The 17,336-nt window shown below is 42.9% G+C and overlaps 1 protein-coding gene across 2 annotated transcripts in view; it reads left to right on the forward strand.

Moving 5' to 3' along the window:
• Nucleotides 1-17,336, forward strand: part of GALNT9 (polypeptide N-acetylgalactosaminyltransferase 9) — a 331,540-nt gene that overhangs the window by 151,356 nt on the left and 162,848 nt on the right. For both annotated transcript variants that reach the window (XM_054007015.1, XM_054007014.1), the window contains exon 2: nucleotides 5,411-5,591. In XM_054007015.1, coding sequence (XP_053862990.1) covers nucleotides 5,425-5,591 — 167 coding nt within the window. In that variant the 5' untranslated portion in view covers nucleotides 5,411-5,424. The remainder of the gene's footprint in view (nucleotides 1-5,410; nucleotides 5,592-17,336) is intronic.

Consider the following 17,336-nt stretch of genomic DNA (forward strand, 5'->3'; position numbering starts at 1 on the left):
TACTATATGGATGGAGAATGTAGGACAAGTAATAGTAAATTTTTCTTAAAAGCGACTAGAGCCACTTTTACATTGTATTTGCAGAATGAAGCAATGTGGTATCATTTATTTTGCTGCTGTACATTGGTCAATATTGCTGCATTATTATGATAATTGCAAGCAGGCTACAGTAGCATGGGGTAATGAGAGCAAAAAAAACTAACCCAGCAGTATCTTTTAAGTGCAGCTCTGGTGGTTTTCTAGAAAAAGATCAGATTAGCAGCATGAACAGTTAAAATACTAGATTTGGGAATAAAGCGTACTAAAGTGTTACAATTATACATGGTTGGGCAGGGTTACCTAGCCATCTTTCTAGCGAGAACAATAACAAACAGACCGCTTGAGACTCTCCACATGCTGATTCCTCTTGTCCTTGGGCCTTTCAGGATGCAACGATTTTGCTCATAAACAAGCAGAACCTGAACTAGAAGAAGTAAATACAGTTATCTTCTATTGTAACAAAACCATCATTACCACTAAAGTGAGTGGGCCGGAACTTATGTCCTTTATGCCAGTGTAAATTCATTGGCTTTGCTGGAGTCACCCCTTACGTACATTGGTGTAACTGACTCCATGCATCTGAAGAAGTGGGTTTTTTTATCCACGAAAGCTTATGCCCAAATAAATCTGTTAGTCTTTAAGGTGCCACCGGACTCCCTGTTGTTTTTGACATCAGAATGTGAGCCAGTAAGCCTAAAGAAGAAACCTTTGTACTCCAGGATCTTTCAGTGACTTAAACATAGCAGACAAGCATTTATAAAGTGACTGCTAATGATTTTGAGTTCTTCAAATTCTTGGGTGCCTGATTTAAGACACGTTAAAGAGGTTTGATTTTTGTTAGAAAGTGCTGAGCACCCTCCTTCTGAAAAATCAGGCCCCTTTAAAGTTGGCATCCAAAAATGGAGGTGCTCAAAATCACTAGTCACTACTGGAAGTCATGCATTTTGGAAGAAGTCTAAGCCTGCGTGTAGTTATTCTTACTAAAGGAGTGTCTCCGGGAAGTAGTTCCATTGCTTTCTGAAGGGCTACTTGTGAGAGTATGGGTGTGCAGGATCAGTGCTTTACATGGTAGTCTATTTGAAAGTGTTGCTTCATATTAAATACTAGCACTGGTCAAAACTCAGAATGTCCATTTCCTAGGGGATTCAGACCCTTCAAAATTTCCTTTGGTCCCAAATCAGAACAAAAAAGTAGAAATGTCAACATTTCCCACAATATGGAATTTCTGATTATTTTTCTTTTGAGAAACACCTAATGACCTGATTGAAGAACTTCATTTCAATCAGGTCCAAGAGATTTGGTTTGACGTCTATAGTATGTTATAACTTTATACATATGATATAATATTCCATTTGTTAAAGCTCTTCAATAAGTTTCCATTGAAAACTTCAACAAAATGTATATGGTCCAGTGAAATGTTTTGATTTTGTCAAATTGGCATTTTCCTACAGAAAGCTGGTCTGTTGGAAAATTGTCAACAGCAAAAATCGAAGGCATAGCATTATTGGTTACAGTTACTCCACTTGTATGTACTGAATCATAGGCATGATAAAATCATTTCTCAATTGTATTTAGGCATAGTTGGTTATAGTTTCTCATTATACTTGCAGAATGCAAAAATGTAATACTGTTGTATGTTGGTCAATAATACAATCCCAGCTGTTTTATTGGGATAACTACAAGCAGGTTAATGTACTCTAGAAAAAGATTCCTAAAACATTTTGGTGCAGTCTCAGTGAAAAAGGGGTGCTTAATGGGCATTTCCTATAAATGGGATGAGTAATAAAGAATAGCAGTTCATGATGGATGGGGTAATGCTGTTTTTTTCATAGAGCAAACTGGTAAATTACATGGGGGAACATTAACTTCTTAAGGTCAGGAACTGTCTTTGTCAGTGTGTTTGTTTGCAAAGCAGCTAGCATGCTTCAGGGGCTACAGTATTTAGGCTGCAGCGCCAGTCGAGAGGAGGTCCACCCGGGCCACCGTCTGGCCACTTTTTGGCAAGGCCAAACCTGAGGGGTATTGCATCCCTGCTCTCCAGGTCTCAACGCCACTCACTCAGCTTTGGTGGGGGTAGGTGTAGGAACACGTGTGCCCACAGGGTCAGGCTGCGAGTAGAGATGGGTGCCTCCGGGGAAGAGGAGGTCCAGTGAGGGGGACAAGGGAAATCTGTGCCCTTGCCACCCTTTAAATGGTGCTCCACAGCCCCTCATATTTATCACTATTAGCATAGCACCTAGAGGCACCAATCAGCATTGTGCCCCATGGTGCTGGGTACTGCACAAACCGAGGGCTCAGCTGTGACTTTGAGCACAAGGTGGGGTGGGGTAAGCCGCAGTTCTCACGGAAGAGAAGTCCCAGAAGGCACTGTGATTCAGACTCCCCTCTGAGACACAATGCCTGCCCTGTTGCCTTCTAAATCCACGGGCAAGGCAAGAGTGATTTGCCACTGGCCTACCTCTGCAGCAAATTTTGACATCCTCCACACCAACAGAGCTACACTGGCCAGTAATGGGAAGGATAGTGGAGCCAGAGCTGTGTCGGTTCCCCGTCCCTCCCCTCCCACTTGCTCTGGAGAGGGAGTAACTAGGTTCTACACCCCCAGGCTCAGGTAACTTGGTTAAGAGCAGATGTGGGAGTCTAAGTAAGTTCCCTCATTGGGGGGGATGCAGTCCAAGTTGCAGTCTAGCCCACAGAGTAGGAGGATGACCAGTATCAACCAGACAGTTTTATAAATGTTTCAGCAGAAGAAAGGAACAAAGGAGTCCCACATGCTTTGTAGCTTGTGGGAGCTTTACTTTGAACAATTCCATGAATTAAAGGATAGCTTCAAAACACAGCCAACTTCAAGGAAATCACCGGAAATGTTCTGGGTCGTCAAGTCTTTTGTTTAGTTTTGCTCATATCGCTGTAGAAGGCTGTATAGAAACAAATTCTCTGGGTTTCCTGCCCCTGCATTTGGCAGCGCAGCATAACGTGGAAAGGTGCATTCAACATTTGCATGCTGGACTAGCACAAAGACGATCAGCCGCAACGTTTGTCAAAGCTGGAAAAGGTTCTGTGCCTGCCTGCCAAAACTGCCTGATGTTGAATGTTTTTATCCAGTCCAGCTGAGCTAACTTCTTGAATTTCCCTTTGTGTTTTTTGATACCTTATTCTTGTTGCAAGATTCCCACTTTAAGGTACACTCGTTTGATTCCCAGATTTTACTTTTAAGGGGAAAAATTGGATTTTGGGAAGTGGAGGGTGAGGCAAGTGTATTCAGTTACTGATATGGACCCTCCTGTTCATTTCTTGCAAATAGATAAGAGGCTTATTTAGAGAAAGGAACAATACATTTAATAAATGAGGCTTTAAACGTGGACTCCATCCATTGCTATCAGATGCATTATCCCTGTGACGCCAGCACCTGCCATATCCACAGGTTATGCAGATGCGCAAGTGCAAGGGGACTTATGAGGACACCATGGGCCAGATCTCTGCTCTGGTATCACAAAGGGCCTATAAAGCCGGTTAAATGGGTGGGCTGGAGGTTCCCCTGGCAGAATGCTCTGGTGAGTTTCTCCATCCCAAAATGCACTTGTGTTGTTCATATGTTGTATCTTTCTGAGTTCTGTTTTACTTGCGGCTTTAGAGAACCTTTATGCAAGATAGCTTCTACCTCAAGCCAAACGTCACTGTTCTGTGCCCTTCCTCTCTCTGCCTCAGTAAACAAGACACTTTTTAAACATTCTGTTTTGAAGCTCCAGCCTTTCCCTCTCCCCCTCCCATACCTACATGGCCTCCGGGAGTTCTGCTCCTGCTCACCTATTCTTTCTCTTCCTCTAAGTCAGTCACCCATCAGACCTTGGGCTCACCTCCCACGCATACCGCATAACCATAATGAGATCCTGCCAGTGTGATCCTCATGTTTTGCCTTCATTTTGACAACTCAGTTGGCTTTTTTGCCTAGAGCTGTTTGAATTTTTAAATGGCTTGGCCATGCCAAGAAAGATTTGCTGTAGTGTTTTCTTTGTCCCCCATCCCTTGTACCCTAAGGCCCATGATTCACACTGAGACTATCAAGCATTTCAGGGGCATGATGAAGAGGAACTTAACTAGATACTTGGCAATGAACTTGTGAGTTACCAGGGGAGATTTTCAGAGGCTCAAGTGGCTGTCAAGTGCCCAAATTGCATCGAGATTGCTCCCTGCAGTGTTAAGACAAATATTTTCAGATGTGAGTGCCAACAGTTAAATCCACATTTAGGCGCCTAACTAACAGTGGCTTGATTTTTAGAGGCATTGAATACCTCTATGCAAGTGCTCAGTACCTATGTCAAAGAGGCCATTTATATTTAGATACCTAAGTATGCTTTAAGTGTCTCACTATAGGCTCTCGAACTTAAAAATGTTGGCCTTAATATTTAGCTCTCAAACTTATTGTCATCTACCAAGTTGTGTAAGTGCACCTTAGATCTCTAACTAGGGATTTGTGGTGCCAGTGATAGTGCTATGATAAACAACGAGGGCAGAGCTTACCAATGGGGTACAAAGGAGATCCCCAAGAGTTCCATCTCTTACATAGTAAAGGCAAGATTGTCAAAGACCTTACAAGGGAGAAGGAGAAATAAGCTTCAGCCTCCTACTAAAAATTTTATCATGTGTGTGCTCGTGTGTGTGTGTGTGTGTGTGTGTGTGTGTGTGAGAGAGAGAGAGAGAGAGAGAGAGAAAATGTTGACTATTTTTTCTCAAACCATCTTAATTTGGCACATGTCAACCAGCTCTAGCTATAATTGTTTTGCTCTGTGTTGTGAATTATTTGAACGATATTTGTAAGCTGCTGTACAGGATCCAGAAGACTATTCTAAATAAGTTCATAACTTTTAATGACTTATGGATAGGCAGCTCTTCAGAAAATGGAACATTAAGGTTTGAGATATGTGATGAGATGATTTATTAGTTTCTATTGCCATGGAAGATGCACTTGACAGTGTATCTGTAGATGGGTTTTTTTCTCTGTGTTTATAGTTGTTGTTTTTAAATTGATTTCTTGACATTAGCATTAATACATTGGTGGACAAAACATACCAGGTGCACTGTTCACTGGCTAACATCTCAAGTGGGGATGGGCTTTTCAGCATTTTGTTTCAGTGAAAACAATTGAGCCTATGCTAAATTACCTCAGCTGAGGATCTAGCCCAGTATTCCTAGAGAGAACATTTGCTCTAATCCTCACCTTCTTCATCCAGTCATTGTATGCTTAATTAATAAAAATTCTAGAACAGATTACTATTTGCTTAAATGTTTTAAAAAACCAAACACATAGACACAACCCTATTGCTACCTCCTCTATACTGTCCTTTCAATTGCATTTTTTCTTTCTTTCTAGGTCTAGCCAAGCCCATGGGACTAGTTGAAGGTCCAGGAGGCTTGGGCCAGGGAGGAATGGCTGCTACCTTGAGAGATGACAGTCATGAATCTGAGACTAAGTATGAAGAATATGGTTACAATGCCCAGCTCAGTGACAGGATATCACTGGATAGGTCCATTCCTGACTACAGACCAAAAAAGTAAGTCGAATCCTACATTTTTATTTGTGCAAGTGATTGTTGTTCCTCTGACCATGGTAGCAGCTCTGTATGCATGCCTTATGTTCAGAGTGTACTGAAAGGTTAGCCAGATATACGCTCCTGAGTGTAATGAGAACTATAAAGACCAATTGTGATCTCAAGCATGGCTATCACGTCAGCATCTGTAGCTAACTTTACAAGTAATGCCACAATATGCATGTCCATGCCTTTGGATCAGTAATAACTTCAAAGTACTGAGCATTGTTTAAGCTCAGATATTAGCAGCAGGAGCCTCTCTCTGCCTGTTGGAGTCACGTACTATGAAAGATGTGGTAGCACCAACAAATGGAAGCAGCGCTGTTTTGTAGACACTGATTGTTTAAGATTGAAAACATCAAATGCTTTGTGTTTAATTGCACTTGGGGTGTTCTTATGACAGAACTGTAGAGGCAGGGTATTTACTCATGTCTATATTGTGATGAAACAAGTAGTAAGACTATCACAGCAGGGGCCTTTAATTACAGTCAGAGATGCACTTAAGATTTTTTACTGTCTGTGGAATGTGCATATTTACACTATAATATCACATTCTTCACATGTCTACACTGCATTTGACATTGCAATTATATGTTTAATATTTTTACTGATTTATTATAGGTTGTGTTAAGTGCCTTTCAAATCTTTCATATTTATATCGTTATGTATTCTCCCGAAAAGTCATTCTTGCAGTCATTCTGAGAATGACGATCAGTAATGTCTTAATGCAGTGAAGATCGGCAGCAATGCTTAGCTGCTCTCAGTAGACAAAACTGAAAAGAATAGTTAATTAATTTGTAATAATAATCTTCTGTTTAAAAATCCCCATTGGGGTTCCCAGGCAGAAGTGAAAGTTAAATAAAAGTACCTTATTAAGGAGGGGAGAAAAGTTTAGTCAAGCACAACCATTGTGCTCTATGAGCAGATTACAATTTAAAAAAGATCTTTGACAATTCAAGAAGCCAGAAACTAAATTTAGCAAAACAAAACTTCAGCCTACCCAGAGTCCCTTAGATGTTACAATCTAGTCTCAGAACCATTGACTCAGCATTCACATACTCAGATGCTTGGTGTGGAAAAGTAATCTTATATTAGATAGATTAGAAAGAGAGAGAGAGAGAGAGAGAGAGAAGAATATTACTTAGATGTTACACCTGAGTCAATATGTGATGAAAATCCAGCATGAGATTCACCTGGAGAAAGGGTAAACCCTCCAGTGTGGGATTATCCTGGGACCACTAAATTTATATATTAAGCCTGATTCAAACACCATTGAGGTCAATGGGAATCTTTCATTTGACTTCAGTGGGGTTTGGGTCATGCCTCTTGTTATTTAATAAACTCAAGTAGTTAGTAAATATGGGTGGGTGAAGCATTAAAAAGGTGAAAAGAAGCCAAAGCTGCAAAGTTTGGATCTAGCTGCTATATTTCCAAATCTTCAAAATTTGGGGGTGTTTCGAGTTGGTGATGCTGGAATTTGGAGTTTTGGCTCTGGCTCATCTCTACTTAGAAGCTTTGACCATTGGTTCAGATAAGCATCTGTGGTTATCCAAACCCTTTGGGTGCCCCCATTTTGGTTGGGACTCCCATAAGATTATACTGTCTTATTAAATGTCTGAAATACTATGAGAGCTGCTTTCTGTGTGATATTTGGACACTCTTGGGGTGGTTCTAGTTAGGCCTGGAAACATGTATATCGAGACATGTCCAAGCCTCAACAAACCTTTAGTTTGAATTTGCTTTGAAAAATGAGTGAAAGTTCAGTGGTAGAGCTGAGTTTAATCTGCGTGTATCAGAAGGAGATTCTACCTCCATTCAATTGGTGAATTTGATTAGATTTCACTTTTCTACTATGATTCTCACAAGCAACCTTATTTTGATTCTGGCAACTACAGACATACAAGCACTTAAACACCAGATACACCTGGGAACTCTCACTTGAACACCCACTGACATGAAGAGTTCAAAAGTACAGTATCCCACATGAGCCATGCACTATCAAGACTACTTTTCTGGTTTATCCATTGTTCAGTGTTATACCTGAATGTTGCATCCTAACAGATCTACTATGGTGTGACCGATATGCAGTTTCATTCATACACTAAGGCTGAAATTTTCAAAGCTGACTAAGGGGGTTGGATGCCCCGTTCTCATTAGAAATTAGTGATAAGTGAGGGTTTGAAAATCGCACCCTAAATTCTCATGTAAAACCTTGTACTCCAAAGGACTCCTTATCTCTCTGTCTTCCTTGGTACTCACGTGGCCCTCATCAGTGAGCAGTTCACAATCATTAACAGATTTTATCCTCAGAACATTGCTGTGACTGTAGGGAAATATCTCCATTTTACAGATGAGGAACGGGGTAGAATTAAGGTCCACAAATCACACAGGAAGTCTGTGGCTGATCTCAGAACCAGACCCAGAACTCCTGAGTCCCACATCAGTGCTCTGTCCTTCTGACCATCCTTCCTTCCCAGTCTAACCTCCATTTTGCCCACTCAAACTCCCACATTTGCATACACATGTAGGTATTGTGGATGCAAACAGGGAATATTTTTGATCAGCTGGCTGTTTGCATGGATTGTTTTACCCAATTTATGAATGCAAATACAGTTCAGCCACGCAAATGTGGAGCTTGTAATATGCAATAGATAAACTCCCACATATTACTGCTTCTTTGGGAAAAAATGTGGCTTTAAATATTGACTTTCATTATATTTTAACTGTTGTAAATTTCACCACTTTTGTCCATCTTCTGTATAGAGATAGGGTAAGCATTCTAGTTGTGACTCTTCCTAGCACACCTTAAATAAATGTACAGCAATATAATGGCTTTTCTTGATGCATTTTCATCCATGCAATAAACAGGAAAGGGATGTCTCACAAAGGGGACATACAGCCAGATGAAACCAATGCCAGCCTACTAAATTGTAGCAACTCCCAGTGTTGTTCCACTGCAAAGAAATCTGCAAACCTGTGTAATCCTGCCAGCAAGCTGCTTTTCCTGTATGTTTGCATTTCTCTGCTTTTCCACCTGCTGTTGTCACCGAGACCTTCAAACTCAAAGGACAAACAACCCTTCCCCATAAATGGGGAAACACTAACTCAGCACAGAAGCAGGCAGCAATTTTTCAGGCATTTTATTTTCATGTGCCAAATGGAATTAATTACAGTAAATAGTTCACTTGAAATTACAGTTCCCTTGATTGCAATAAAAATCACCTTTTGACCTAAACATGGTGTAGGAAACATATCTCAGCTCTCTCTTCTCTTGGCATCCCACGTACACCAGAGGCAGGGTTGTTTTTTTTAAATGGACTTTTAGATGAGCTAATTAGATTTGATCTTGAACAGCATTTAGACTCATAGACTTTAAGGTCAGAAGGGACCATTATGATCATCTGGTCTGACCCCTGCATGCTGCAGGCCACAAGACCCTTCCCTGGACTCTGCTGTTGAAGTCCCCAATCCTGTGTTTTAGTGACTTCAATCGGCAGAGACCCTCCTGCTAGTGATCCCTGCCCCATGCTGCGGAGGAAGGCGAAAAACCTCCAGAGGCTCAGCCAATCTACCCTGGAGGAAAATTCCTTCCCGACCCCAAATATGGCGATCAGTAAGACCCCGAGCTTGTAGGCAAGAGTCTCTAGCCTGACCCTTGTTGGCCATTATACTATTTACGTACCATCGCTTGGTTTTCCTTGGCTACTATGTTTTACCATTAAACCATTCCCTCCATAAACTTATCTAACTTAATCTTAAAACCAGACAGGTCCGTCGCCCCCACCATTTCCCTCGGAAGGCCGTTCCAATATTTCACCCCTCTGACGGTCAGAAACCTTCGTCTAATTTCAAGCCTGAACTTCCCCACGGCCAGTTTATATCCATTCGTTCTCGTATCCACATTAGTACTAAGCTGGAATAATTCCTCTCCCTCCCTTGTATTTATCCCTCTGATATATTTAAAGATAGCAATCATATCCCCCCTCAGCCTTCGCTTTGTCAGACTAAACAACCCAAGCTCCTCTAGTCTCTTTTCATACGACAGGTTTTCCATTCCTCTGATCATCCTAGTGGCCCTTCTCTGCACCCGTTCCAATTTGAGTTCATCTTTTTTAAACATGGGAGACCAGAACTGCACACAGTACTCCAAATGAGGTCTCACCAGCGCCTTATACAACGGAAGCAGGACCTCCTTATCCCTACTAGATATACCTCGCCTAATGCATCCCAAGACCGCATTGGCTTTTTTCACCGCCACGTCACATTGTCGACTCATAGTCATCCTGCGGTCTACAAGGACCCCTAGGTCCTTCTCCTCTTCCGAAGTCTGATTTCACACTGCACCAAATCTGATGAACATGGAGTTGGACTGCTGACCATCGCTTAGAAAATGTCATAGGCCTTCCTAGTCAATTTCTATGTTCTAGCAATTTTGGACTGTTAAAGCTCTGGGATGATGCAAGAATTAAATATCAGAAGTGATCAGGGCCGGCTCCAGGCACCAGCCCACCAAGCATGTGCTTGGGGCGGCACCTGGAGGGGGGTGACGCGGCGCGGCGCGCCGGTCCGAGAGCGGGGCCGTGACTGGGCTCGCCGCCCTTTCTCGGTGCTCTGGCCGCCGGGGAGAGCGGAGCCCTGGCCGGGCTTTCCGCCCTCCTCCCTGCGCTCTGGCCGCCGGGGAGAGCGGAGCCCCAGCGGGCTCGCCTCCCTCCCCCCGGTGCTCCGGCTGGTCGGGGAGAGCGGGGCCCCGGCCAGGCTCTTTGTCCTCCTCCCGGCGCTCCGGCCACCAGCGGAGCTGCGGTGGGCTCGCTGCCCTCCCCCCGGTGCTCCGGCCGGTTGGGGAGAGCGGGCCCGCGGCCGGGCTCGGCGCTCTCCCCTGCCGCGCTCCCCGCGGGAGGGCGGGGGGCGGCGGGAGGCTTTTTTGCCTGGGGCGGCAAAAAAGTCAAAGCCGCCCCTGGAAGTGATACATACATATTACCTTCAAGTGCAAAATGGTGTATAATCATCTGGATTAATTATGACTCAGGGTGATTTTCCACACATTTATATGCTGAAACATTTTGCATTGGACTAAATTGGGATTTCATTTTGCAGCTTGCAGCTTGTTGTCAGCGTAATGTGCTCTATGTCTTTTAGATTTGTGAAAATACATGGCAGTGCTTTAAAATGTATGGTCCAGTTAGTTAATAATGGTCCCAATTAGCTATCTAAGGCTATCTGAATCGGCGGGTAGAAATCGACCTCTCGGGGATTTCTAGCACACCGTCGGGACGCGACAATCGATCCCCAAATCAGCGCTCTTACTCCACCAGCGGAGGTGGTAGTAAGCGCCGCCGACAGAAAGCCGCAGAAATCGATTTTGCCGCCGTCCTCACAACGGGGTAAGTCGGCTGCGATACGTCGAATTCAGCTACGCTATTCACGTAGCTGAATTTACGTATCTTAAATCGACTCCCCGCTGTAGTGTAGATGTACCCTAAATTCCAGTGGAACGCCTATAAAAGTAGTTATAAAATGCGTATGAATGCCAAATGAGTTGCACAGGATTATTTTTGTTGCAGTGAACACCTAAGGAATAAATGCTTTTGGTTGAACTGTTTTGATCCCCCTTCATACAAAACAGACAGAAACTTCAGAAATGTTCACTATTCATCGAGTCAGGCACAAGCCAAAAGAAGAGGGAAGGTCGAAGGAAGGACGGGTTTATGTAGCTCTCCCACAAGCAGCCCTGCTGCTGCTGAGTATATTATTAATATATGCAGGTTGTTCACCTGCTAGGCTGATCTGTGGGCGCTATTGACTAATGCATTTTTCTGTTCATATTTGCTCTGTTCCCTCTTCATCTCGCTCTATATTTCTTGCAGCAGTTTCTCAGTGTTGTTGCAGTGCACAAAAAAGCACTTATTGTGGAAGCTATCAGTTTTGTTGCTGCCATGAAAAGCATAATACAGACAAGTGTCTTGGCATATAGGTGGTCGGCTCAGTAGTGATACAGGGACGCTAAACCTCCTGCTCCTTCCAGAGGGCACCTGCAGTAAAGCATTAGCAAAACTTCCTACGCCATGCTTAACTATTCTGCTCTTCTGTTGTAATTCTTACTCATGGACAGGAGGCAAACTTCAGTCTTCTGTGGTAGAACCTAGCTGAGCCAGTACTGACAGTGTGGATATCTCTCTGGGGAAAATGTTGTTTAATAGAGAAATCACGTTTGGAAATACTGTGATTCACGATATTCCATGAGTATGACAGTTCGTTCTTCCTTACTCTTCTCCAAGACACTTCTGTAAGTTTCTCACCTGAGGAAAACAAGGTCAAAAATGTCTTTCTAAACATCTGTGTTCTTCTACCACATCCGTCACCAGATATCAGAGTCCAGTTGGCCAACACTTCCTTTCTAATAAATCACCGTTATTATGCAGTGTGTTGGCCTTTTTCCATTTAGATGAGAAGACTCCAAATCTAACAGCTGCCTTTTGACACTATTCGAGCTCCTGCTTTGTGTACCGATGAAAACATTGATATCATGTTCTCCAGATCACTGTGGGCAAGTAGAATTTTGATACAGATTGCAGCCAGAATGTTCAAACGTGAGTGCCTAAAGTTAGCTACCTAAATCCTGGCTTAGGCACCTGAATATGAGTGGCCTGATTTTCAGAGGTTCTGAGGAGGTAGAGAGAGAGAGGGCTGGGCGGTGCCAGGCCATTACTCTTGGACCTAGGACATGGTCCCAACATCACAACCCCCTTTCTGGGACAACAGCCGTCTGTTGCTACCAGCTAATGTAGTTAGTCCTGTAGCTCAAGGGCTAGCCGTTTGTGCTACAGTGCTGAAAGTTCAGCGCTCAGTCCCTCCTGATTGTGCATGATAGGGCAAGTGGATTTACAGTTGTGCACAGGAGAATTTGGTTTTACCTTTTTCCTAAAACACAAAACCAAAAACCAATCCAACCAAATGAACCACACCTAGGAAACTGCATACAAAAAAACCATGTACAAAAAAAGTTATTTAGGTTCCAAATCAAGCCCTGGAAAAGTTAGCAAATGCCAGTTTTATGGTTGCTCAGGTAATCTTAATACTTCCTCCTTGTGCATATGCATTATGATACATTCTTCAATTGCATGATCACATACTATCACATCTCTTGCCTCATTCAGTGCACAGATTGGATGCATAGGGTCCAAATTAAGGTAGCCCGGGCAACTGTAAGTCCAGCATTTCCTAACTTCCCAGAGCCAGTGACTGTTTCCTTTAATGTCCTGGGGAGACCACCCAGCCTATCCAGTCAGCCTCTGTTCCTGTCTGGGTAATCGCCTGTCATCCGAAACTTGTTTTTGTACTGGGCTGGCACTCTAAAAGTGTTTAACTGCCAGACGGATGTCCCAGTAATTTCACCGAGGCTCTCCCAAGGAAACCGTCGGGTCTAAGACCCTCAGAGACAATTTACCCGTCTCCTGATGAGGCCTCTTCCAACGCGATCTGTCTCATTGCTTGTGGTTGGTCTCTCAGAGTCCTCCTTATCGTCCCCACCGGGGGGCAACTCCCAAGACAATACAACCCAAGGTAAACTCACCTCGGCGCGCACTGGTCCTTCTCAAGGGAGGGGCCCTGGAGCGGTTCCGAGCTGGAGAAGTCCCATCTGGGGTGCCAAAACTGTCATAGAAATTTCTGTCCGTTCCAGCTGAGGAATAAGGAGAGACGGACACAGCTAATCAAGCAAGGAGCCCTGGGAGGGGCAATCCGTTTATTTCAATTGCAATTGGGTTCGAGCTCATAAGTCAGCAAGAACAAAGAAAACACACCAAAGAAACCACATAATGCAGTTGCTTATGATAATCTATCGCTCTACTGATTGGCCAAAATTTGCTATCATTACCATACATAATTAGCAAGCTACATGTATCTGCCCCTCTTATGACCCCTTATTGTTCATCTACTTGCCCCCTCCTCCTTGCTTATTTTGCAAACCAAGCAGTTAGGTATCTACAAGACGCAGGCACAGACAGTTCCATTGTCTCCAGGTTTGGAGTTTGGCTACATTTCTTCTTGAAGGAACTTCCTGAGTTAAGACAACCCATAGCTGATGTTTTCCCTTCTTCTTTCTCCCATGTGTACGTGACAAATTTGTCCCCTGGAAGTTAAGCAGAATAATTTTATATCACTTTCATGCTGTTTCACATCTGATACTCTTTGATGAAACATAGGAGCCTTATCTTATAACAGGCTTATTCAAAGTGATACAAGCTACAAAAGTGAGATCTTGGAAGAGTGTTGCTGTTTTCATAATGTAATAAAAATACTGTTATGATAAATAATTAATACTAATAAATAGTGTGTAATAAGCATGTCATAAAAACAAATTTTATATTTCCAAGATCACTGCTTTTATAATTCATAGTCAGGTAAAGGAGAAAATCCCTGGAAATATTCATTTTTAGGAGGGGCTTCGCAAGACTTGACATTTTAGTGAAAAGGGTTCACAGGTTTGTTAAAGTTTGGGAACCACTGACCTAGCCACACCCACACATACTCCCTCTTGTCAAAAACACCTGCTGTGATGCATTATGCACACACTTGAGAAAAGTTAATATGCTCCTAGAGCTCCATAAGAGCTAAATTGGCTTTTACAAGAAATTATGGCCACTAGGTGAGGATCCTTAATTTAACTGATCTCTTTTGTGCAACCGCATGCCTAGCACGTTGTGGTAGCTGAGTGACAGCCATAATACTAAGAGATGGATTCAGTTTACCGGCTATATCAGCCAAGGAAGATATTTCTTTGTGTTATGGTCATGGATATTTGTATTGAGAAAATGTAGCCTTAAACAGCAAACCTATTAATGCTGAAAGAACTGAAATTTTCAGCCACAAAGAGCAGAGAACACCAGGTCTTGGAGAAATTACTTTAATTTATTCAGCCCTTTTATAGAGGCAGACATTTTAGTTGTTTGCTGTTAATGCTTCACAATAGCAAAGGAATAGCATCTCTGAGGTTCTGGAAAGTAATTAATGGTTCACTGCACACTGTACCTTAGGAAAAGCTTTTTTAATTACCTATCAAAAGGATTCTGAAATTGATCAAATGGGGCTATCAAGGGGAAAGACTTAGTAAATAGACCTCTGGTTTCTTCATTCAGGGGTTTAATAACATCAACCATCTCTAAGGCCTCATGTTAGAAACCAGCCATTCCATCAGGGATTGTCCTTCAGTGCTCCAGGCCTTCACAACTTACCAGTTTCATGTCTGCAAGAGCACACATTTATTTTAGACATTTTTCTCTTTCCCACAGAGTATTAATGGCTATTAGCCAGGACGGGTAAGGAATGGTGTCCCAAGCCTCTGTTTGTCAGAGGATGGAGATGGATGGCAGGAGAGAGATCACTTGATCATTGCCTGTTGGTCCACTCCCTCTGGGGCACCTGGCATTGGCCACTGTCAGTAGGCAGGATACTGGGCTAGATGGACCTTTGGTCTGACCCGGCACGGGCGTTCTTATGTTCTTATGATGAACTTGTTCCCCACCCAGAAGATAGCTGCATTGTGTTGGAATGGTGGGTGTCCATTGATAGTTTTACTGGGGCAAATCACACTTTCAGCTTATCTGAGTGCCATGGAAGAAGAGAAGAGAAGTTTTGGTCTATGGGTTTCTGCCTGAAGGCCTGTACAAGGGAGCTGTTCTTGTGGTCATCTGCATTAGAAGATGTATTGGAGCAGGGGTGGAAGATTAATTACTTTCAAAGAGCATTGGGTAGATTACGCACTATTGTAAGATCAATTATTGGGGAAAGTAGCAAAGAGTCCTGTGGCACCTTATAGACTAACAGGCGTATTGGAGCATGAGCTTTCGTGGGTGAATACCCACTTCGTCGGATGCATGGCGAAGTGGGTATTCACCCACGAAAGCTCATGCTCCAATACGTCTGTTAGTCTATAAGGTGCCACAGGACTCTTTGCTACTTTTACAGATCCAGACTAACACAGCTACCCCTCTGATAATTATTGGGGAGAGGCAGATCCAATGTTATAAAGTTTTCTCCACCCGCACTGTTCTCATGCCTCACTTCTGGAGTAGTCTGGTGACCCCAGGGCTCCATCTCATAGGTTGGGGAAAGATGATTTAAGATTGTTCACGTTAAAATTCATAATTTAAATTTTTTATGCAGATTGGGCAGTATAGATTAGAGTACAGGATTAACAATCCCCCAGTGTGAAACAACTCTTAATCTGGCACAAATCTAGATCTGGTCAGGACCCAGAATTTCCATTCCATGGGAAATTCTGAAATTAAAAATTGTGAATCAGAACAAAACACTGACATTTTGAAATTTCCCTCAAAACGAAAATTCTAAAAAGTTTAGATGTGGGACCATCAAAATGTTTAGTATGTATGAATATGAAACAGTATGTATTAAATACAATATGTTACATTATATATATAAATTAATGTTTTAATCTAATATAAAAGTAAACAAAAAATCAAACAAAGTCAAAATGAAACATTTTGACTTTTTCCCATTTAAAAAAAGTCATGAGAATGAACATGTTCCTGGAAAACTTTTCAATTTTGACTCAGCTGCATTTTTTGACGGAAAACTGTTCTGTCAAAGTTTTCAACTAGCTCTACATAAATCCAAGGATAATTTGCTAGCTCTTTATGGAGCGTTGCTTAGACCACATTTGGGGTATAGTGTCCCGTGCTGGCCAACCTATTCGACTTCAAATATGACCTTGTTAAAACAGAGAGTATATAGCATAGAGTGTCCAAGATTAAAAATGGAATAGACAGAATTACATAGGAGGAGGATGACTAATTGGGATGATTTGTGATTGAGAAAAGATGAGTGATTAAAGTGTTTCAACCAGCTTCAAAATCCATGCCCTGGTAGAGATTTTTAATACCCCTAATGCCAGGACGGTGCAGGGAACTTTTGGTTTTGGAGCATTTTTAAAACCCCGAAAGAGAAGTTGGGGGATGAATCATCCCTATCTGTAGTTTGGTTAGTGTCGGTATTAAAACAAGGCTTTTCCGATGGGGCTGTTTTTAGGTCTATTGACTCCAATTTACCCCAACGGAGGATCTGGCCCAAAATACAGACCAAATACATTAGTGCAGGGATGCTTGCACACCCATTGTATTGTGTGTACATAACTGTTGGCAAGGCTTTTGAATAGGTACATCTTGTCCAACTTTCATCTGACTTTCCATCTTGCCTAAGGCTATGTCTACACTATCCGCCTGAATTGGCAGGTAGAAATCGATCTATCGGGGATCGAATTATCGCGTCTCGTCGGGATGCGACATTTGATCCCCGAATCGACGCTTGAACTCCATTAGGGGAGGTAGGAGTAAGCGCCATCGACGGGGGAGCCGCGGAGGTCGATTTGCCGCCATCCTCACAGCGTCTACCACCCCCGCTTGTACCCTAAAGACCAGCTCGTCCACTTTTCCCATCTTCCTGGTAGGGTAATAAGGAGGCCAGTGCATAGGAAGTCTCTTCTGGCTGCTCAGATCGTTCTTCCTTATTCGTTGGCAATGAGTCAGGAATCAGTCTTGCTGTCGTTAATGTGGACGCTCTGCCTGGGACCATGAGACACCTCAGTCTTCACCAGGGTAATAATATGGAACACTTCCCATGCTGTTTCCTGCCCCACTGCCCTAGAAGGTAACGGGACAGGCTGCCCGCTAGCTTATGCACAGGGAATCCCAAGCT

The sequence above is a fragment of the Malaclemys terrapin genome, chromosome 16, assembly GCF_027887155.1.
Source record: "Malaclemys terrapin pileata isolate rMalTer1 chromosome 16, rMalTer1.hap1, whole genome shotgun sequence".
Taxonomy (NCBI): Eukaryota; Metazoa; Chordata; order Testudines; family Emydidae; genus Malaclemys; species Malaclemys terrapin.